Source organism: Maniola jurtina, chromosome 12, assembly GCF_905333055.1.
Source record: "Maniola jurtina chromosome 12, ilManJurt1.1, whole genome shotgun sequence".
Taxonomy (NCBI): domain Eukaryota; kingdom Metazoa; phylum Arthropoda; class Insecta; order Lepidoptera; family Nymphalidae; genus Maniola; species Maniola jurtina.
In genome coordinates, this window is record NC_060040.1 from 13,075,408 (window position 1) to 13,098,766 (window position 23,359).

At 36.0% G+C, this 23,359-nt stretch overlaps 3 protein-coding genes across 10 annotated transcripts in view; 2 read left to right on the top strand and 1 right to left on the bottom strand.

The window, feature by feature from the left end:
- The window catches only part of LOC123870224, a 100,181-nt gene extending 95,593 nt beyond the window's left edge, over positions 1-4,588 (top strand). For all 6 annotated transcript variants that reach the window (XM_045913436.1, XM_045913435.1, XM_045913439.1 and 3 more), the window contains exons 4-7: positions 403-715; positions 1,446-1,776; positions 2,240-4,120; positions 4,361-4,588. In XM_045913436.1, coding sequence (XP_045769392.1) covers positions 403-715; positions 1,446-1,776; positions 2,240-2,648 — 1,053 coding nt within the window. In that variant the 3' untranslated portion in view covers positions 2,649-4,120; positions 4,361-4,588. The remainder of the gene's footprint in view (positions 1-402; positions 716-1,445; positions 1,777-2,239; positions 4,121-4,360) is intronic.
- A 3,666-nt stretch (positions 4,589-8,254) lies between these two features.
- On the bottom strand, positions 8,255-18,366 carry LOC123870161 (sideroflexin-2). Of its 3 annotated transcripts, none has more exons than XM_045913351.1 (9): positions 18,243-18,366; positions 15,306-15,466; positions 14,421-14,591; positions 12,858-13,059; positions 11,969-12,047; positions 11,736-11,823; positions 11,016-11,141; positions 10,122-10,169; positions 8,255-9,343 (listed from the first exon to the last, which is right to left on the bottom strand). In XM_045913351.1, the coding sequence occupies exons 2-9, from the start codon at positions 15,461-15,463 to the stop codon at positions 9,232-9,234; spliced, it is 984 nt and encodes a 327-aa protein (XP_045769307.1). In that variant the 5' UTR covers positions 15,464-15,466; positions 18,243-18,366; the 3' UTR covers positions 8,255-9,231. The 3 variants fall into 3 exon arrangements, with proteins under 3 accessions (XP_045769307.1, XP_045769306.1, XP_045769308.1); XM_045913350.1 differs by having other exon boundaries at positions 15,306-15,469; XM_045913352.1 differs by lacking the exon at positions 18,243-18,366 and adding an exon at positions 18,090-18,185.
- Positions 18,367-18,683: 317 nt separating this feature from the next.
- LOC123870155 (PWWP domain-containing protein 2A-like) lies at positions 18,684-22,584 on the top strand. The gene is made up of 4 exons (XM_045913341.1): positions 18,684-18,839; positions 18,931-20,125; positions 21,114-21,251; positions 21,713-22,584. Exons 1-4 carry the CDS (start codon positions 18,688-18,690, stop codon positions 21,869-21,871), a joined length of 1,644 nt encoding a protein of 547 aa, XP_045769297.1. The 5' UTR covers positions 18,684-18,687; the 3' UTR covers positions 21,872-22,584.
- Positions 22,585-23,359: the final 775 nt, after the last annotated feature.

Below are 23,359 nucleotides of genomic sequence, written 5' to 3' on the forward strand. Positions count from 1 at the left end.
TTTTGAAATGAAAATTATAAATTAGTTAAGAGTCATAATTTCTCGTTATTACCTATTATGTGCGCTATAAAGCGAATAACTAAAAGAACATAGGTACTTACCACTTACCATGTGATTTCAAAATTACATACAATGTAAATGCGAAAATTGCACATATTTCGTGTTGGTAAACTGAACATTACTGACTACAGATAATTTCCAAGGAACCGAAAAACCAATAGGTTTCAACTTTCAACAGTAGGTACATCGATGAATTCTTGTATGTAATTCTGCATAATAATTAAATATATTATTGTACTAAGTACGCCTAATTAAGGATAGTATTTTCCTTGTTTCCTTGACTTTACCAAGATCCTTTTGGAATGCCTAATTTATGATTTACGAGAATTAACTTATTTCCAGGTCCAGCAAAGTGCAGCCATGCAACCATCGCTGCGTGGTCTCAAAGCTTGCACCAATCTCCGCTGGAGTGACTTCTCCATCCAGCAAAACAAGACCTTCACCAAAGCCGGCAAGAGATTCTTCTACCCAGCGCTTTGGACCTCAAACCAGGGCCCAGTCAACGTCACCCTGATGCTGTATAAGGAGCAGATGGTTTCTCAGATGGTCTGTCAGTCAGTTCAGCCGACCACGCTGAGCTTGAATGCGATAACGGAGTTCTGTGACTTGGTTCCTTTGCAGCAGTTCGGGGAGGATGGCGAAGATTTAGTACAAGGTGAGGATTTCCACATTACCAGATGCAAGCAATGCATTGAAAATGATTCAGTTTTGTTTTGATGAGTTATTCTCTTATGCAAAGTACGGTTCAACTCGGCTGTTATGAATCAAATCTCCAAATCCAATAAAAACAACTATCTACTCTTTCAACCATTGATGTAGGAGGAATCTACCATTCAAGCATTTAGGATGATTCTACTAAGCTTTCAACAGTTTTAGAGAAACACTAAAATAAAGCAGCCTTCTCACAATTCAAGAGTGATTATTAGATTAGTGGAATTCTAAATTTGTCAAACATACAATTATTCATCACGCAAATCTTCACTCTTTAGTGTGCCTAGATTGTAAAATCTTGAAATCATTCTAAGTATGTAGTATGTACCTAAGTATAGGTTCATTGTGCTGGGAGATATTCTAAAAAGTATATAAACCTAAGTTGCCAACCACAGTTTTACGATTGCCAACCAAAATTACTTAGAGCAAAATCTAAACTTGTAGGTAACCCTTTTCTTTGATAGAGAGGAATATTAGAGGAAAATGATTATTATTGTCATTTTAATACTCGTAACTCCGTCATGTAACCATATTTTGTGGTAGGTACTTACTAATATTTTCCCATCAGCCCACAATATAGAAAAGTCTAATATAATCATAATTTTATTCATAGGTATCATAATATAATCATTTTTTTTTTCAATACAAATAAGCTTGAATTTTTCTCTTTCCAGCCACAATAGTCGTCCTAGCGCACGCGCAAGTCGACACAATCCAGTCATATGGCGAAAACCTCCACTCGACTGAAGGTTCAAAAGACATCCAACTCCAAGCCGACCAGATCCACGAAGCCATATTTATGATGCTGCAACTCATCAACGGGCTCAAGTGTCTGCAGGCGCGAGGAGTTGAGGAGATCCCTGAGAGCCTCACGTCTTTTATAGTCCTGAGGGAGGTTCAGTCATCACACGGCAGCACTATGAACCAGCCTTTGCCTGACGATCGACTAAGCTCGCTGTCAGCACCGAAGACCAACTGTTATGGGCGACTATGTATCTTGCAAGGGTAAGCAATTTGATTTACTATAGTTAGCTATCTCTGATCTTGTACCTGCGCAGTGGGTGGGTAATTGATAATTTTGCTGTGTCCTCCCCACATCCCTAAGAGTAGGTATCATGTCTTTTATTGTCCTGAAAGAGCTTCAATCGACGCATGGAAGGTATCGATAGTAGGTAAACAAAGTGGAACTATCGATAGTATCGGTACTTTTGTCTGCTGGGAGGCTTCGGCCGTCATCACTTACCACCAAATGAGATTGCTGTCAAGGGCTAAATTGTATCTGAGTAAAAAAAAACTATCTAACTATATTGTATCTGAGTAAAAAAATAAAGTATTGCTTGTTTTGCGCTATCGATATCCTGAATAGCTTTCGAGGTCAACTCTCGACAGTCAAACTGTTGAGCTTTGCAACTCCGCTCAACTCCAAAAATACTGTTCGATACTTATATGTTACCTATTTCTTTTCCAGACTAACCGACGATATGAACTGCAGCAAATCCACAGATGAAGACCTCAATTCCCTCTGCAAGTGTGCCACCAAAGCCACCCAAACCCTTCTACCAGGAGACAAACTGACACCACTCATAAAAGAGATCCTTCTAGAAGAACGCGCGGTATCCTTAAATCAGGCGAAATCAGTACTGGAGTTCATGCTTTGGGGACCTTTCGATGTCGTACAAGGAGTGCCGGTCGAAGAAAGGGAGTTATCTTTACAAAGATGGTTGGATCTTGAAAGGGCGACAGTTCTGCACGGTTTAGTACGAACTAGGGTACAATTGAATGTCTTCGAACAGTTGCATTTGATGTTCTTAGTACGGTCAACTGCTAAAGCCATGTGCGACGCGTCGGTGTTACTGGAAAAAGCCAATGTTATTTAAGTAGTGAAAGGGACAACGCCATACGATAGAGAGGGATGTGAATACTTTTATAAGTCTGTTTAATCGTGCAGTGATGCTTTAGCCAGATTATACCAGAAATTAATGGTAAATTAACATATTTTGCAACTTTTGAGAGAAGTAGCCGATTTTTCCCAAAAAAATCGGTTCAGTAATGACCGATTTTTTAATGTAAATGAAATAATGCTATAAGAATGACAAAAAGTCAAAGCTACCAATTTTTAACCGAATTCACAAAAATCGGTCGCATTATAATCAGTCGTCAGAATTGGCCTGCACGTTTAGATATCTTATAAATACTATGTATTTTCATTTTCCTAATAATTTTGATGTTATAAAGATTTTCTACTAGGAACTCGAATTATATTAGTAGATTTTATAGTGTTGCATTCAATACATTTCTTTAAGCTTTACTCGAATAATTTGTAAGTGCGTGTGTTTTTTGAACAAAATAATAATAATACAAACGATTTATAGTTAAAAATAATACACAACAATGTTGATTATGACCTAGGTACGCTAACACATGTTAAAGCATCACTTTTTTTACACAGTAGAAATCTGTTTTAATTTAAAATTTTAAGAAGGGTAATACGTAAAAATATACGTAAAAATTCACACGTACACCAATAAACTTAAAATATTTTGTTATTTATAAGATTTTAGTTAAGTTGGGCACCAGTAAGAAAAAAATATATTTTAACAACTCTATATGAATTGGCATGTCTGTAATATTATTCGAAATTAACTTACTAGGTATACACTTAATTTATTAAAATTCAATTTCGGCGGAAATAATTTTCATTAATTTATGTGACTTCGAAATCATAAAATTCAAAAAATCTTGCCAACCGTTGCTTAGTATCTAATAAATAACTGAAAAAAGACTGCCATCGGTCAAGAGAGCTAAAAGGAGATCGATTATAAAATGACCGATTTCATATTTCATTGAATCGGCCGATTTAATCTGATACAACTTCAGTGCCAATAAAAACAGCATCCCTTGCATCAAACGGTTGACTATTGCGTTGTAATTATTGTTATAAGCTGAATTTATGCTCAGCTTTGTCGCCCTGCGTTCTTTTTAGCTGAAACTTTGAAAGCAACTGAAACTGAACTGAAAACAACTTTATCCACGGAAAGAAGTCAGTGTATCTAGTTACTTAATCCCATACAAAATCTCAGTCCGCGTTAACCAACCATTCAACATAACCAACGAAACTATGTTTTCTAATTTTTCGAATGTTTTAAAAAACATTTTCGAATTGAATTTCGAATATTTTTGTAAACATGTTTGTGATTGGTTGGTGTCTCAAAATGGTAAACGCCCACTGAGATTTTTGTCTCTGTCATTTGTATAGGATTACGTATTAGAGAGAGCGCTTTACTAACTTCTTTCCGTGGATAGAGTATAGTTTCATCTATTTCACATCATCACATTGACAGCTGTCAAAGTTTGGTGTTTTTTTTTTCTCTCTCTCGTCTGGCTTTTACAATGATTAGCCAATGTCAAGTTTGTAGTTATTTGTAACAAGTTAGCTAAACTATACAAGTATGGACCCCGTCTGTGCCGGCGCTCGCCGACATACGCACGGCACCCCCTTAGAGCGCTTTCCAGTCAGTTTTAACAAAAAAAACACTCCAAAAAGCCACAACACGCGCGCCAGCAAACGCCACCACAGACGAAGTCCAAGTTTGGTGTTAGAGATGCAAAAGTCAGAACTGAATTAATATAATATACTCATTTAAACGTAAACACAACCGGTGCCTTATGTATTATACACGACTAACTGTACATTTAACACTTTGTAATTTATATTATCTATAGTTGTTTAGCTCTGTAAGCGACGCTGCAGTTCAAATGTTTACTTCTCTTTTATAAGAAACGTTCATCGAATATGAAATAAACAAAATACTTATTATTTTCTGCATTTTTATTCACCATCTCACCCTGTCAGCCCACTAATGAATATGGATCTTCTGTCAGAATAAGGTTTTACGACATCCGGCCGTATTCACAATTATTACTATGAGGTCTCACAGTGCGCTCGAACGCATAGTGCAGGTTCCACCAATCAGATCATTGTATATTTGTTGCTATATATAGCGGCGATAGTGAAAATTTCAACTCTATCATGGTTCACGAGATACAGCCCGATAACAGACAGACGGAGGGACGGACAGGAGGCGGAGGCTTAGTAATAGGGGTCCCGTTGGCACTTTGGCGTACGGAACCCTAAAAAAAACAAATTGATAAGAGTAACCGTTTTATTGTCTCAGTTAAGCGTTATAAACGGACCTTTAGAATTATAGACTATAGAGATTATACAAACGTCGCAAATATTAGTACTTAATCTCTATTTGTACTTAGTTCTAAAGGTTTTTAGCTAAAGGTACATACAGCATTTCGCAACACGAAAATTCAAACGCAAAAAATCAGCTAAACTATTTCTAAAAATCTCAATTTTCATTTCAAATGGCATAGCGACATGATTTTTTTACACGAACAATATTTATATTTTGCCAATAAACCAATTCTATTATTGAGAAATACAAAAAAGCAGTAAAAAAATGAGTACCTATGTAAGTTGACATTAAGTAAAATTTTCAATATGAATCTCAGACCCATTCGCGTAACATATATTTAGGTTTAGTACGTCTTAAATAAATAAATAAATAAATAAATAAAATACAAATTACATAGCCTATTAACAAACAATAATACACTTAAAATAAAGTTTTTTTAAATGATATTTCCACATCACAGAAAAGTTAAAGAACTTTGAGCGAAAAAAAATAATATTAAACAATACTATAAAAATAATAATTCAAAAATACAATTAAGAATCTGTAAAGTATTTATACTTAATAACGAATAATACAAGATTATTTAGCATAAAATAAAAAGAAATATATCTAAACAATAATTAAGAAGTTACCTACCCAAATGAAATTCTTGAAATGGCACTTAATATAAATCCTCTAAACACGTAAAAATAAATTATAATTAGGTATGTAGGTAGGTACCCTAAAAAAAAATTATTGTATAAGTATAATGAATTTAATTCTTTACTATTATTTTTAGTTTAGGTATTTTTTAATTGGATTTAGAATTTAGTAATATTGTTTACTTGTATTTTGTACATATTATATTGTGATATATTAGTATGTAGGCCAAAACTTAATTTGTCAAGCGACCGCAATGCAAACCTCTGTAGTTTTTGGAATGCGTCCTACCGTGATTTTTTTTAAATTATGTTTCTAGATAATAATAAATATATATATATTAAACATTCCAAAATAAAATAACGTACATAAGTACAATATCGCATTTTAACCTTTACTTTATACAGATGGATTAAAGTATAAATCACCTAATCATTTTAGGCGAAAACCCCCATTCCCCCAAAATATACAAACATCCCCCACCCCCAATCATTGTTAAGGGTATATTTTCATGGACATTTTTTGTAAGCTGTCTTTTAATTATTCCCCAAAGTCAAAAAGTATTATTATACAAAAAAGACCTAAGTGGAATGTGCACAGAAAAAATTTAGTTATATTATGTATTTTAGGAAACATGAGTTACTTTACGGAATTTCTTAACATACCTACTGTATAAAAAGAACAACCTACTTTTCGAAAATACGTACAAAAAAAAGGTCGTTCCTTGTATGCAGATACTGGTAATACAAAACAGAATTATTTTAAGGCTGGCGCCAGACATAGCTACAAAAAGTGAATAGATGGTCACAAGTAATCGTTTAATAAAATCGATTGCAAAATTTGTATCGAACATACAAACAAACAAACAGACTGACAAGAAAGCGAGTTGAGATACGGCAGCTACCGACATCATACTAGACATTGAAAATTGAACCTTATCAGCCTGTATTAATTAACAAATTTTAAAAGCTAATACCGTCACTAGTGGCAGGATATTGCTTTTTATTAAAAAAACCACTTGGGGCCGGATCATGGCCGGATAGACATTATATATGAAATAACCCAAACGGATTTTGACCATATTTTTTAAGTGTATATTTTGCCAAAATGACCATCAATTCATCAGTCTGAGTGTAGGGGAGAGTGTGCATGAAAGAGCCAGGCTTTGAAAGAGCCGATGTGATTTTCCATTACTTATCGATATTCTACCAAAGTTTAATTTTACTCCTTAAATGGCAACACTGGATAGCTGTTACCCACAAACATTTGACAGTTCTACGACAGCAAATGGCCTCACAGGACTGTTACGAAAATTCGGAAGCCAAAAAGTAAGTTTCTTTGTGTTTCTTTCATCTTTTTTTTCAAAAAGGGTATTGCATAAGTTGACAAAACTGATATACAGTATTGGCGTCTATATATTTGCCCTTGTTTTGCATAAATAATATCAGACCAGCGTTCTGGTATAGTGCCTTTTTTTTGAAGTTATATTTTTAAAAGCGTCGTGTTTTGAAAGAGCCAGTTATTTATGCTTTGAAAGAGCCGCCTCTTTCATGACACGAAAACTGGCTCATCATCATCGTTTAGTTTTAATTAACCCCCGACGAAAAAAGAGGGGTGTTATAAGTTTGACGTGTGTGTCTGTGTGTCTGTCTCTGTGTGTGTGTGTGTGTGTTTGTCTATGGCCACGTAGATCCTAAACCAATGGACTAATTCTGATGGTTCTTTTTTTTGTTTGATAACTGATGTGATAGAGATTGTTCTTAGCTATAATTTATTTAATCTTTATTGCACAAAATACAAAAAAAAACAAAAGGCGGACTTAATGCCTAATGGCATTCTCTACCAGTCATATTTATAGAGGTCGGGGATGTCCAAAATTTTTAATTTTAGTTATTTCATTATTATATGATATATGTTTCAGAATAAAAAGATATGTCTTCGCAAGCGTCAACAGCTAAAAAACGGGTAAGGCCCACAACTGCTGCAATAGAAGAGGCTGTAAAAGAAGTGCTTGCTGGAAATCAGTCCATAAATAGAACAGCGTTAGCGTTATCGTGTGGCCTCAAAGGGGTGATTAATTTCTTCTGCCAAAAATGTTTTTAATTTTAAATTGTTTTTATATTGTTTTTATTTTTTAAGTTATAGAGTAAGAATACGAAAAAGGGCTCTATTTTATGTTTTTAAACAAATTTTTATTAATTATTTAATTTTTGACTAAGACAAAGTTCAACAGTTTTAATTGTTGATTAAGACAATGTTTAATTATTACTGAGACTGTTTAAAAATTGTAATTTTCATAGAAATACTAAAGTAAGCTTAGTATTAATCTGATTTTAAATACTTAACATAATTTTAATTGATAAAAAACCGTTTAGTACCTCAAAAGTAGGTATCGGCTCTTTCATAACACATGGTGGCTCTTTCATTGACCTGCTGCTATGAAAGAGCCGATTTCCTTTTTTTTTTAAACTATTTATATAAGAGATTATCAGCGTTGTTATCCTCTTTATTTTTATTTTATAACATTGCCAATTAAAGTGATTATAAGAAAACCTAGTTTTATTTGAAAATAATATAGTAAAAGTGTGTTTTTTTTTACACTATTCAAAACTGGCTCTTTCATCCACACTCTCCTCTACCGCCAGCTTCAAAATAAAGAATGTTTGAGAATGACGGTAGTAAATAATTACCTATTGTAAATGCGCAAAGATATATAGAAAATATAACAGTGCATTTACATATTCGTCTCGTCTCGCAATCGCGAAGTAGCAATATGCGTGAGCAACCATTGCTAGTTAATGGCATTAAAGCTATGGCCACACCTGCGTATCATAAACTTGTGATGCGGGACGCGATGCGAGTGTCACGACACGACGCGAATCTATACGTGTACGCCTACGCGACTACAACAGTCGCGACTACAGATTCGCGTACGCGACTGTTGTAGTCGCGTAGATGTGCATGGCGTCATTAAACTATCGTAGGAGGCTGCGCGGCTGACATTCCCGCTTTGTAGTCGTTTTGGTCGGTTATCCAAACCGACCAAAGCAACTCGCTTAAAGGCGAGTGGCGATTCGAACGTGAGGACGAATATGTAAATGCACGGTAACATAACCTGATTTTAGAGTCACAGTCAATTATAATTAATTATGATTCACAAAATACTGTTCAATTAATTAATATTGCATAATGATACTTAATTGGTTTCGATTTTCATTTTATAATAATAGATTCAATAATAAATACTTTAATTAGATACAGTCAATACTAACTTTCGTAACACAGCGTTCAGATCAGAACTGTTTCAACTCAAAAACTGGCCTTCTAGATAAACCCTCTGTTTCTGACCATAGACTCGTTTATCTACAGGAAAATATAACGGGAAAACTATAGCAACTATGCTTTATGTAACATTTAAAGCAAAATAATTCCTTCTCATTGATTTTGTATGATATTATGTAAATTATAAAAATTCAGATTTTTTTAAGTTTCTGAAAAGTGTGTTTTGAGTTAAAACAGTTTCGATCTAGGGTTGCGATATTCTCTTATACTATTAATGGACTTGACTATCGAACTACAATTGATTGTTTACTTAAAACTACACTAATTTACACAGTATTTACAATCCCTTGTTGAAGTAGACGTATTCAGGCGGCTTGCCGTCCGTATTCTTCAATATTTCCTCGTACCGGTCCTTCTCGAAACGTTTTATCGTTTCGATTGACAGTTTACTGTAAACAAAATATATGATAGGTAAATCTTAGCGTTTAAACTATAGTGAGCTAGAGTAAAAATAAGGTAATAAATAAGGTATAAAGCGCGTCTTAAGAAATACGAAGCGTAGGCACGGATACTACGGTTGTAATCCTTAAAATCACAAAGTTCAAAGACATTCAGACTAAACGTTTATGGTCTAGGCATAGTTCGTCCAGGATCGGATCTATCTCGTTGGAATAATGCAGCATTTTTTTACAGGTACATTTAAGGCCGATTCACGCCGATTGCGTACATGTGACACGTGCGTGAACCCCTAACACACCGGGTTACGCATACGCCCACGCTTTACGCAAGCGGGGTGCCATGTTTCATACAGTTCCATACATTACAACGCAATGGTACGCGCTACGTCTACCCTTACGCAACGCTTACGCAACCTGTGTGAACGAGCTATTAATCTTCCAATATTACTTGACCGTAAAACGCTTTATTTCCGACCTGGACAGTAATACTACATACAGTAACTAGCTGATGCCCGCGACTTCGTTCGCGTGGATGTAGTTTTTTAAAATTCCCGTGGGAACTCTTTGATTTTCCGGGATAAAAAGTAGCCTATATGCTAATCCAGTGTATAATCTATCTCCATTCTAAATTTCAGCCCGATCCGTCCAGTAGTTTTTGCGTGAAGTAGTAACAAACATACACACACACACACACACACACACACACACACACATACAAACTTTCTCCTTTATAATATTAGTGTGATACACAGTAAGTACTATAACTTACCATTTTTGTGGGAATAATGCACAAGCTGTTGGCACCATGAATGTGAGACTGAAAAAAGAAATTACACAAATAAATTTAGAAGGAAAAGCTCACTGACTGACTGACTAATCTAGTACGCACAGCTCAAACTACTAGACGGATCGGGCTGAAAGGCATGCAGATATCTATTATGACGTAGACATCCGCTAAGTGAGGATTTTTGAAAAATTTACCCATGAGGGGGTCAAATAGGGGTTTGAAATTTGTGTAATGCATGCGGACGAAGTCGCGGGCATAACTTAGTTTCCCACACATTGAAATATTGCAAGTGAAACTGTGGCGTACAGCCAGTTATCGTAAGTACCTATTTTAAACTATTAAAATGCTAAAGTCTTATTGACACCTATATTCACATATTTACTAAAACTAGCTGTGCCCGCGACTTCATTCGCGTGGAATAGTGACTTTTCGGCTTTATATAGCCACGGACGCTCAGGCGCGAGGCGTGTAGTACGTACTCTGTACGTTAAAAATGTTCGCCGTGATTCTTTCAATTGACATAACTTTTTTATTTATGAACCAATTGACATGAAATAAACACTAAATGTTAAGTGAAGCTTACTACAATATATTAGTGAAAACCGTATCTAAATCAAATAAGCCGTTTCTGATATTAGCGTGGACAAACACACAGACAAACAGACAAAAAAAAATTAATTACAATTTCGGGTCCGGCATCGATATAATAACAACCCCTGCTACTTTTTTTTTATATATTTCCATTGTACAGACACCACTTTTCTACAATTTTATTATATGTATAGATTAATATCAGTTTGCAATTAAAAATGGGTAGTTAATGATAAATAATCAATAAAATTATTACACTATGGATTACATTCTGGAAATACTTACCAAATACCGACGAAGCCTGTCTGTATGCCTATGTGCGCCCACTTGATTTTCTGCATCCAAGCCTTGGGTTCCAACCTCTCCATTATAAACGGTAGTAGTAACATACCTGGCGCGCACATCACTATCCTATAAACGTATAAAAATACTGGTGTTTTCATCATGATTAACCCATCGCCGGCTCACTACAGAGCACGGGTCTCCTCTTAGAATGAGATGGGTTTAGGCCATAGTCCACTACGCTGGACTATGGCCAAACACTACGACGATACAATCTGGACTATGACCACTATGTGCGGATTGGCTTCACACCTTTGAGAATATTATGGAGAACTCTCAGGTATGCAGGTTTTTTCACGATGTTGTTCTTCGCCGTTAAAGCAAGTGATATTTAATTTCTTCAAACGCACATAACTTTGAAAAATTAGAGGTGGGATCGAACCCCTATCACGGTATATTACTAGTATTTTACTCGACGATAAATAGTACTGAAGTTTGTACAAAATTCCAAAATTCAAGTGCATGAAAATTCATTTTCCATAGCCAAAAACTAGTATATCGCTGACGGGACCTTGAAGTTTTTGCCCATCCCAAAATCATCCAACACACTTAGGTGTTTTTCAAAGTGTTCTCTTCAAAAGACAGCGTAACGACCCAAAGATGGAGTAAGGTTCTACTGGAGGTCTAAATAGACGCTAGTTTTATGAATTTGTGTAAGCTTACCTAGAAGTGACCACTTGTGATATTCCTTTGACGGGAGCGAGTTGTGATTTTCCTATTATTTTACCATTTTCGTCAGTTACATCTAAACCTGTAAACAAATACAACAGATAACATCAAACAAAATAACATAAATAATAAAATAAAATAAAATAAGATAAGAAAATAACAGAATGTAGAAGGTAAAATATACAGAACAATATTTAGTATTTAGGTAAAAATGTGTTAGATATTACCTAATAGTATTTCGTTTTGCCTCATTAGTGGAATGTTGACCCAGTTCGCGGCTGCAACCGCAGCAAACGGTACGAATCTCTGTACAAAAAAAAAATTGCCTTACCACTAGAGCAGAGTGAACTAGAGTGAGGCAACTCTCTCGGTTTGATCCTGAATCTATACTAATATTATAAAGAGGAAACTTTGTATTTTTGTATGTTTGTATTGAATAGGCTCAAAAACTACTGGACCGATTTCAAAATTTCTTTTACCATTACTTAGAGGGATTCTTCCGAATCCGTATAGGCTATATTTTATCCCGGAACACCCGTGCGAAGCCGGGGCGGGTCGCTAGTCGACGATATATCGAATATTAGGATGTGGGTGACGTGAAATCAAAGAAAAAAATAGGCGATTATAAGGTGAAATATAGGAACATTTGACGCCTGCCAGTGACTTTGAAGTCTCGACGTTTTGTGAGAAGTTCCCTAAGCCCTAATTCACACGAGCGTTAAAAAAGCGTTGCGTTAAAACCCGGCGTTGTGCTGAAAATACAACAGTGCGCGATAAAAAAGTGTTGACGTGTGAACGATACTTGGGAAAGCATTTGTTCTATTTGAACGCTTTTTTAACGGACGTTAAAAAAGCTTTCGTATCCTCCGTCGTAAACTGTGGATGTGAATTTGGAGAATATTTTGGGACTTTAATAATAATTTTTCAATTTAATCAAAGTCGAATAATTTATTAAAAGTAGGTACTATTGTACACTTTTTGATTATTTTGTAATGGTGATGATACAATGATGATAATGAATTACGTGAACTTAAACTAAACATACGAGGGTTCCAAACGCGCCCAGGTCTGAGAGGAGCCCACAACAAACTTAGCCGGGTCTTCTTTACAACTTACCGCCAAAATAGGGCTGGTGGCACGTTTCTGTATCCCGAACTTGAATGTGAAGGCGGTGGCCATGGCTGCCGTGGTGGCTGACACGTAGGCCACGCCCATCTGCGTGGTGCTTAGGGGAGACGCGGCGTTGCGGTTGGTGTAGTTCACCAATGCGTTGAACGACTGGTTGACCCACTGCCAGAACACTACCGCTGTTGTTGTTCTACGTACAACAGATAAAGGTTGATGACATTTGGTGACCAAAGCTGGCCACTGAACTGCGTTGGGGTGACTGGTACCTCAGATATTCGCCATAGAGGTTTATGTCTGAGGGGCCTGATGTCTTTTTTTTTATTCAGATATAAGATAGTCATTGGCACCGATTCTGTTGTCTTTCTCTAAACTAAATTTAGAGTATCTGCATCCTCCTCCTTTTAGTATTGTTGAAAAGGGACGGAACATGAATTTTACATTTAAAGACTCTAAATTTTAGTGCACGCTATAAATTTAAACAATAGGCTCGCGACTGGCCGCTAAGGTCACGAGGTTTGACAGCTCTAAATTAAATTTAGAACTGTCAAGATGTGCCTGTCCTTTTCATATTACAGTAGTAAAAAGAGGATGTGAATACTCTAAAATTTAGTTGCCAACAGAATCAGTACCATTGACTGCAATCTCACCTGGTGGTAAGTGATAATGCAATCTAGGACAGAAGCAGGCAAACCTGGAAGGGGTACAGCAGTTTTTATTAAACCCACACCCCTTTGGTTTCTACACAGCATCGTAGCGGAACTAAATCGAACCCAGAACCTCCCACTAATAAGATCACAGTGCTTATCACTGCGCCAGGGAGCTCGTCTTTGTTATGTATGAAAACAACGAGATTCCGATACTGACTGGTTTATTGATAAATTAGACATACCCAGTGACAGTTGACACACATTATAAGTTCCATGACTACCTACATATTTCATACATATCAGTCTTAACAGAACCTGAGTGGCCTATCTGTTTGAGGTGTTGCATTGCTGCACAAGAACGATATTGCTACACTATGTAGTATATACCTATAAACTTACTGATGCCTCGAATAAAAATTTTCTATTCTATTAAATTGATCAATGAATTTAATGAACTCAAAATTCAAAATTCAAAATATTTTTATTCAATTAGACTTTTACAAGTTCTTTTGAATCGTCAAAAGCATCTACCACTGGTTCGGAATGCCTTTCCTACCGAGAAGAACCAGCAAGAAACTCGGCGGTTGCTCTTTTCAAAGATTTAATATACAATATTATGCCATGTATAAAAGCAATTGAAGTCCCGCGCATGCAACTTTTCACATACTATCAGAACTGCCAGAACATTACTGACTGCTTAGTTGCAGTTGGTGCAGTTAACTAATGTGATGATTATTTACTAACTTGCCATGTACTGGGGCAAATTTTCAATGACTCCTTATACACACTTTAGTAGCAAATCGAAAAGTGCCAGTTTTTAATAGCATATTGGTTTTATTTCCCTCACAAAATGTCTGAATTTTTGCCCAAACAAAATTCGCATGCATATAAGCAATTTATGTACCTATACCACTGTAACATGGCGCCAGTGATGAGACAGCCTCCAGGCATCTGGAAGGACATTCTGCCAAACACATTCTGCAGCTCCCCGCTATCCGGGTGGAAGGCTGACTCGTACAGCTGTTTGGCTCGTACCACTTGAGATAGAGGGGTCCCTGCTGGTTCTTTGCCTTCTCTGGAAAGATGGGATAGAGCAAGTTAATATCTATATACTTCATCATCATCATCATCATCTCAAGTCAACCCATTGCCAGCGCATTACTTAGTATGGAGTTCCTCTTAGAATCAGAATGCATGCACCACACTTCTTTGTGATTTCGCACACTTTTAAGAACATTATGGATAACTCCCAGGCATGCACATTTCTTTACTGTGTTTTCTTTCATGGTTAATTACTTGATCTACTTATTAGTTTATTTAAGTATTATTATACCCACTTATTTATTTATATTGTGGAAACCCCATTTATCTTGTTAGAGTTACTTAGATAAATAACTTTTTTTAGGTTTAACTAAAAATTCAAACGAGAAAAGGTTTCTCGTACTGAATTTATAATTATAATCGTTGGGTGGGTCTACAGTCTACACCTGACCTTTTGCCCAATCCAAGATCTTTAGTGACCCTAACTATGATCACTAGTTGAATAATAGTCAGAATAAAATCATTGTGAAATTCAATGGTATTCTAATTTCTAAGTAGCTATAAATAATAAATCATTCAAGAAATTGGCAGTAATCTTGCTATAAAATTTATAGAGGTAGAAGAATTTTATTACCAATTTTTGTTTTTTTTTTATTACAGAACAGTGATTGCAGAAATTATATTGCTTCAAATGGCAACTTCAGTTTTTCAGTTTTAAAATCCTCATTACCAGTGCTCCTATACTTACTTATATTTCAAATACAAATCCTTTGCCTCATAAAGTTCTTTCTCTGGCACCAATGACAGCAAAGGGTTGGAGATGAAAGCAAAATGCCTGAATCTGCCCGCAAATGTGCTCTGGTCCCATAAAGGCTGAGTGATATCAATCCTTTTCTCCTCAGACATGATCTGCTAAACAATAAAAACCAGTCAAGTGTGAGTTGGACTTACACACTTAGGTTTCCGTACCATCATACAATAAGTGATACTTTTTAATTTTCATGGTGGCCTTTCGAAAAATAGTGGCAACAGTAATACATTCTATGAAAATTTCAACTCTCTACCTATTATGGTTCATGAGATACAGCGCACTGAAGAGAGACAGATGGTTAGACGGATGGATACTAGAGGCTTAGTATTAGAGCCCCGTGGGCACCCTTCAAGTACAGAACCCTAAAAGAACTATTGCAAAAGGAAATCCAAAAAATATAAAGTATAAAGTTCTTAATATCAGTGATGAGTTGAAATTATCTTAACTCAACGTCAGCCCATTATGGGCCTGGGTCTCCTCTCAGAATGAGAAATTAGTCCACTTTTAGTTCTTAAAAAGTGCAAAATAGTAATGTTTACACCTAATCCATAAGGATTTTGCATATTACTGGCATATAATATGGTTCATTTTTTTTTTAGTAATTTTGTTATCAATATCAATGGTTTTCCTGATACATCTTAATTTAGATTAATTGTACTCTTAACAAATTAATACTTAAATTATGACTAAAAAAAACATTAGTAATATGATTAAAATATCCCACCAAAAACATTTCATGTAAAATGTTGCCAAGACTCACAAGTTCATAATGCTTTCACTGTTAAAAAGTTATGAGATCTCTAGTAGAGCCAAGCCCCTAGCTGAGCTTAGAATTGCGCTGCCCATGGGACCTATCCCAAGTCCAAAGTATATAGCTCTTAAATGCTCTTGACTATATCACATTTATAACAATAAAGAACAAATAACTCTACTTACAGGCTCTGATTTCACAAACCCTAAATCTTGGTTAAAAAAGGACGGCTTGGCCGTTTAATGTTCGTGGTACTTTTATCTGAAATGACATTTAAGCCCGGAATATCTTGTGCGACAATCATGAAGTATAATACAAATTAGTAATTGTCGAACAAACTATTCCTTATGACCTTAATATAATATGTTATGTCATGTAATAGTTTCACGAACATTAAACGGCCAAGCCGTACTTTTTTAACCAAGATTTAGGGTTTGTGAAATCAGAGCCTGTAAGTAGAGTTATTTGTTCTTTATTGTTATAAATGTGATATAGTCAAGAGCATTTAAGAGCTATATACTTTGGACTTGGGATAGGTCCCATGGGCAGCGCAATTCTAAGCTCAGCTAGGGGCTTGGCTCTACTAGAGATCTCATAACTTTTTAACAGTGAAAGCATTATGAACTTGTGAGTCTTGGCAACATTTTACATGAAATGTTTTTGGTGGGATTTCATTTCTTTTTGGCAGGTGCCCGAGATTTTTTTTTTGGATCTATTTTTTGTAGGTACCTACATCATTTTCATGGCCCGCTCTCTATCGTTACCTCTTTTTTTAAAAGCTTTTATACCACTTGCAATGTATGTAACTATGTTTGTTTGGGTGGAATCTTGCAACTCAATTTTAAAGCAGATATATCAAATTTCAGTCATTTAGGACTTCAGGAAACACATTTTTTAAATGTACAGACTGGGAAAAGTTTATTTTCCTGTTGTTTGAATGAAATCCCTAGCCTACACACCAAATTTCAGTCTTCTAGGACTTAGGGAAGTACTTTAGAACTTTTGACTAGAGGGGTTTTGAATGGCAATAAATCTGAAACCATAACAGGTAGACAATTGATACTTGGTACGTTTGATAAGTCTGTCAAGGACATATTATCCTGAAAATATCAGCATTCTAGCGATAGACTTTACAAATAATTTGCTTCCCCCACACGTGGGAGTGGAGGGGGAAAATTTTGAATTTCTTAATTTTCCTGTAGTTTGTATGCAATTTTTAGTGTACACACCAAATTTCAGTCTTCTAGGACTTCGGGAAGTACCCTAGAATTACAGACTAGAAGTTTTGACAGTCAATAAATATGAAACTATAAAAGCTAGACAATTGATACTCAATGCGTTTAATAAATCTGCCAAGGACATCTTATCCTGAAAATATCAGCATTCTAGCGACAGAACTTACAGATTTGCTTCACCCATAAGAGGCGTAGAGGGGGGGCATTTCCAATTTCTTAATTTTCCTGTAGTTTGTAGTCAATTTCTAGTCTACATACCAAATTTCAGTCTTCTAGGACTTCGGGAAGTACCTTAGAGGTTTTGAGTAGAGGTTTTGATGATCATCAGTGAGGGACGAAATCGGCGTATTTTAGGTATCAATAAATATGTAACCATAAAAGCTAGATATTTGATACTTGGTATATTTGGTAAATTTGCTGAGGACACCTTATACTGAAAATTTCAGCTTTCTAGCGTCATCCAGACCGAAGTTATGACGAGTCGAAAATACGGCGAAACACTTCGAGAAAAAGGTACGTAGCGCCCCGGCCGCCGTTTGGCTCGTCTTGGCGGGGGCACTGCCGTGCCCCCTGATATTCCTATTGATTATTGAATCATGTGATAAGTACGATAATATTCAAATGTAAATCTTTGCTATTAAAGCTACCTACCTAGATACCTAAAGTAAAATTACTTATTTATAAATTATACGCAATAAATATTAATAGCAGTTGTGTTTAGTTGTTAGTATTTACCCTTCTATGTCCTTGACTCTCACGAGATTAGTGTAATATTAGACAAAACTCTTAATTATTGAATGTATTGGATCTAATATTATGTAAGCTTACTTTAGCTAGCTGCTATAAATATTTATAGCTAAAGAAATTAATACTAAAACAAATACTTACTTTTGTTAAATTACCGTTAACACTTGTTAACACAAAATATTTGAAAATCCTTATCGGAAATATTTAAATGCGAAAAGATAGGATTCTTTATCTCGCGGCTGGACCAGACGGCAGACGGAATTCGAAATGTCACTTCACTGTCAATTTTGAAATGTCAGTGCCATTTTGGATTTTGACAAATGTCCATAGACACATTTTAACCCGTCGATTGCTACAAAAGAAATACATAAATTCTATTATACATCTACTAATCCGCAGTTAGCCAGCGTGCTGGCCAAACCTTTCCCATTTTTAAGAAGACTTGTGCTCAGCAGGCCGGCGATGTTTGATATGAATCAATCATAATGATCTATTTTTATTATATTAATGTAAGCTCGAGTTGTAAACAATGAAAGTGGCAACATTTTAACAAAATGTTACAACTTTTGTCTATGGTAGTAGGAACATGGCGGCTGTCGTTGCAACAGCCGCTATGACGATTCAAAAGAATTCGCAGATTTTAGTAAATGTTGAGGAAGCTCTTGAAGATTTATTAGTTGTGTCATATTGCTCGGAAGATAAAAAATTCCAAGGTGTACTTTTGGACTCAAACAAGGGGTTCGTATTACCCTAGCAGTCGTACAGTATTGTTAGGTATCGATTATTTCTCAACCACACCATTTATTCGCTATTTATAATTTCTTTGCAGTAATTTACCATTTGGAGTGTACAGTCTTCATCCAGCTTTCTCGAAACAGGCTGAAAATGCAGACACTAAGGATGATAAACTACATTCCGCTAGTCAAAGGTTCACATATCAAGAGCCCCAATATGCAGTGGAAGGCCTCCAAAAAACAAAAAAGACAACTACAAAGGCGAAACCGCAGCCTCGACAAAAGATGACAGTGAGATTGAGGCCTAGGAAAGTGTTGTGTTCCAATTGCCAGGGCATTTGCAATGAAAACAGCGAAAATGTGGACGTGTCCAAGAAACGCAAATTAGATTCGGATGACGATACGCCCAATGACGGATCTGAGTCATCGAAGCTCGAGAAAAAGTATCTTATGGGTAGAATGCTGATTCCTAAGCTAGCCAGACTGCAGCCGAGTGAGATTTCAAGTGCTATAAAATCCAAAAGTGTTTCAAAACCGATTGACAAAAGTAAAAGTGCGAAAAGTTCTAAAACGTGTGATGATACTGAAAAAGCAACTAGGGAGCTCGCTTTTGTCAATGTATCGGACAATAGTGATTTATGTGGCAAGGAAGACTTTAAGGACAGTGACAATTCGTTCAGTAATCTATTTTCAAATGCGCGAACACTCAAAATATGTTTCGGCGAGGGTGAAGGTACGGTTGTTAAAATACCTCCTTTAACCGGTGATTTTAACGAAGACTCCGGTGTGTCCTGTGATATGACTAAATCTGTAAAACCTGACTCTAAAGCAGAGAAAAAAGCATTAAAAAAAGCTAAGAAGCAAGCTAGAAAAAACAATATTGAAAAAACTGTTGATATCTGGATAGGTCAGTCTCCAAAGCATTTAGGAGCATTATCACCTCGCAACAACTTATCAAAAAACTGCCCAACTGTTGATTTACTAGAAAAGAAGCATAAACATAAGGTAAAGCACAAAAAGAAGCATAAATTACAGAAGCAGCGTGACGAAAACACTTCTAAATGTGAAAGCGATGTTGAATATTTTGGGCATATTAAAAACGATTGTCTAAAGCAGAAACTGTCAATCAGTCTGCGTAGATTAAGCAGTAACTCATATGAGCGTAGACAAGAAGACGATTGTTCTGACGAAGGAGAGGCTGAGACAGTGCCAGATTTCCCTGCAAGCAGCACAGAGGGTGTCTGTGGTAGATTACTGAGGGTTTCACCTGGTGACATCGTTTGGGGGAAGGTAATATTTTTTTTGTATTTATATGCTTACTACAGGATGCCCACGACTATGTCTGCGTGGATTTAGAATTTTAAAGATCCTGTGGGAACTGTTTGATTTTCGGGGATAAAAAGTTGCCAATGTCAATGACAGGGGCACAAGCTACCTCGGTACCAAATTTTATACAAATGGGTTAAGTGGATGGGTCTTTAGAAATCCCGCGGGAACTGTTTGATTTTTCTGGATAAAAGTGGCCTATGTGGCCTCCAGGATAAAAATAACCAGGATAACTGAGTAAAAATATGTACAAAAGGTCCTAAGTCCATTTTACACTAATGGATGGTAACATACAGATACAATAGCAGAATGGAGTGTATACTCTAAGTTAGTTGTAGTGTAGTTAGAGTGTATACTCTAAGCAGAATAGTTTGTATAAACTAATATTAGCTATCAAAAAATCATCAGAGATTTATAAAATAAAATAATTGAATTTAAGAATGAATTTAAGCTTGACTAAATTGAGTTTAAGCTTTAGTTTTTAACCCCTGACCCAAAAAGAGGGTTATAAGTTTGGTGTGTGTATCTGTGTATCTATCTGTGGCATCGTAGCTCCTAAACTAATGAACCGATTTAAATTTAGTTTTTTCTGTTTGAAAGGTGGCTTGATTGAGAGTGTTCTTAGCTATAATCCAAGAAAATTGGTTCAGCCGTTTGAAAGTTATCAGCTCTTTTCTAGTTACTGTAACCTTCGCTTGTCGGGGGTGTTATAAATTTTTAATTTACACTTGTGTATAAATGGACTTCGCCCAGATGGATTTATGTTTTTTTTTTTAAATACTGATTTATAGTGATGATGGATAGTGTATACTGTAAATTGAAATTTTGAAACCACTGAGATTTCTGTTGGTTCTTCTCAAGTAGAAAGGGCATCCCTAACAATTGGTACATTAACTTGACAATTCCAAAGAACTTTTCATATTTCTTTGATAAAACTTCTTGTCCTTTTTAGGTGGTGGGGTTTCCTTGGTGGCCAGGCAGAGTGTTGAGTGTGACACCATCTTCTAGAGCCCATGTGGCATGGTATGCTTCTACCACATCATCCCTCATGCCATGCGACAGTTTGAGTCCTTTCCTAGAAGACTATAAGGTAGTGCACTTTTATTATTATTTGCATCTGGTTGGCCTAATGTTTGACCCCAAGCACCTCTTCTCAGAGCGGTGTACATTTTAAAGAATAAATATCGCTATTTTTAACTATGAACAGACATGCAGATTCCTCACAATATTTTTATATTTTGAGGAATCTGCATGTCTGTTAGTTCTCTATAATGTTCTTAAAGTTGTGTGAAGTCTGTCAGTCTACACTTCAGCCCCATTATTCAATATTTTTGATATTTCTAGACTATTTGCAATCAGTTGTTGGTATGGACTATAGTCAGATCATGATGAGTGTGTCATGCTCTTGATGCACTCATAAAAAACTGATCATAATCCACACCAAGGAATGATTTAATATTTGTGTGAAGTCTGTCAGTCTGCACTTTTAATACCACACCACTGAATGATTTAATATTTTAGTTTAAAGCAATCTTCTATTAAAAATTTCAGATACGCTTCAACAAAAAGAAAAGAGGTCCATACAAGGAGGCTGTGAAACAAGCAACGATCGAGGCGAAGAGTATACAATCTCACACAGATCCATTAGGGAGCCCAACCCAGGCCAACTTGGCTACCATGTCGCCACGTCCCATTGATGTGTTCTCATAATCACACACTTGTGATTGAAGGGTGAGGTATACTGCCGATACAGACTGGAAAAAGATAGACGAAACTATGGGCGCTGGAATGGGATGCTAGTTTCTTTTGCAAAACTGAAGATGGAAAAAATGAAAAAGTGAAGAAATGAAGAAAAAATTTAGGCTTACTTCGCTCGCGCTCATCGCTATGGGTGTTCATCACCTCATATTTTTTTGAATAACTAAACATGCTTAAAACATGTAGGTACTTAATTCTTTAAAAAAAACATTAATAATGATAACAGAGCAACACTATGCAAATTACTTATTGTACAGGTTTCATATACTGGCGTACCAGTTAACGTCTATCTTTTTCATTTAGTCTGAGACTGCCGAATTTAAAAAAAATGTGATATTTCTGTCTGCACAAAACTCATTGACCATTAGTTTTAAGGTTACTATTAATTAATCAGCATTTGTGAATATTATATAAGTTAGGGTAGAAACATACTAAACACGCAATACGACAATGTGATCCATCTCATCACTTTTCAATGATTATTGAATAAAATCTCTATAAACATAGGACACCATGTTAACGTTGGTGTAATGCTTTGTATTAATTCGCGTTGCGTGTTAGAAGTCGGTTCCGTCTTTATGTGCTGTATGTGTTGCACCAAACATGTACGTTCTCAGTAAAGCTGTTCACACATCTATGTATGGGGCGTGCTTACGGTGCGTGCTGTCAGCTATTTACAATATTATGTAAACAACCATGGCGGTTTTTAAATATCGCCATGATACAAGTTTGAAAGTTAACACTCATTTTAAAATGAGTTGTTAATTCGCAAACCTACTAGTGTTGTGGTGTACATTTTATACAACATTATTTTTTGTTAATGAAATGAAACCTCAAAAATTGAAACTAGCTACCTCAGAATCAGTAACTTAATCGATTGCAATAATTTTTAAAACGTATGGCGCCGAGTCACATGCATTGGCTATTATTGGCAAGCCAGCAGACCTGAGTATGATTTTGCACGGACGACAACCTAACAAGCTTAGTCAATTTTCATCCATACTAATATTATAAATGCGAAAGTGTGTCTGTCTGTCTGTCTGTCTGTCTGTCTTTCTGCTACCTTTTCACGGCTCAACAGTTTAACCGATTCTGACGAAATTTACAGTACAAGGTTAGCTTATATCCTGGGGACGGACAGGCTAAAAACCCAATCCGCTTAACCGATTTGTATGAAATGTGGTACCGAGGTAGCTTGCGTCCCTGTTATTGACATAGGCAACTTTTTATCCCGGAAAATCAAACAGTTCCAACGGGATCTTTAAAAACCTGAATCCACGCGGACGAAGTCGCGGGCGTCCTCTAGTTATATATAAAATACAGATTATTAATTTTTTTGAATAGAAATACGTGTTTCGGCTTTTCTACTAACAAAAAATAAGGTTGTATAATATGTAGATGCATCTATAGTTCCAATTGTTTGATCGTCATGCCAGGCGA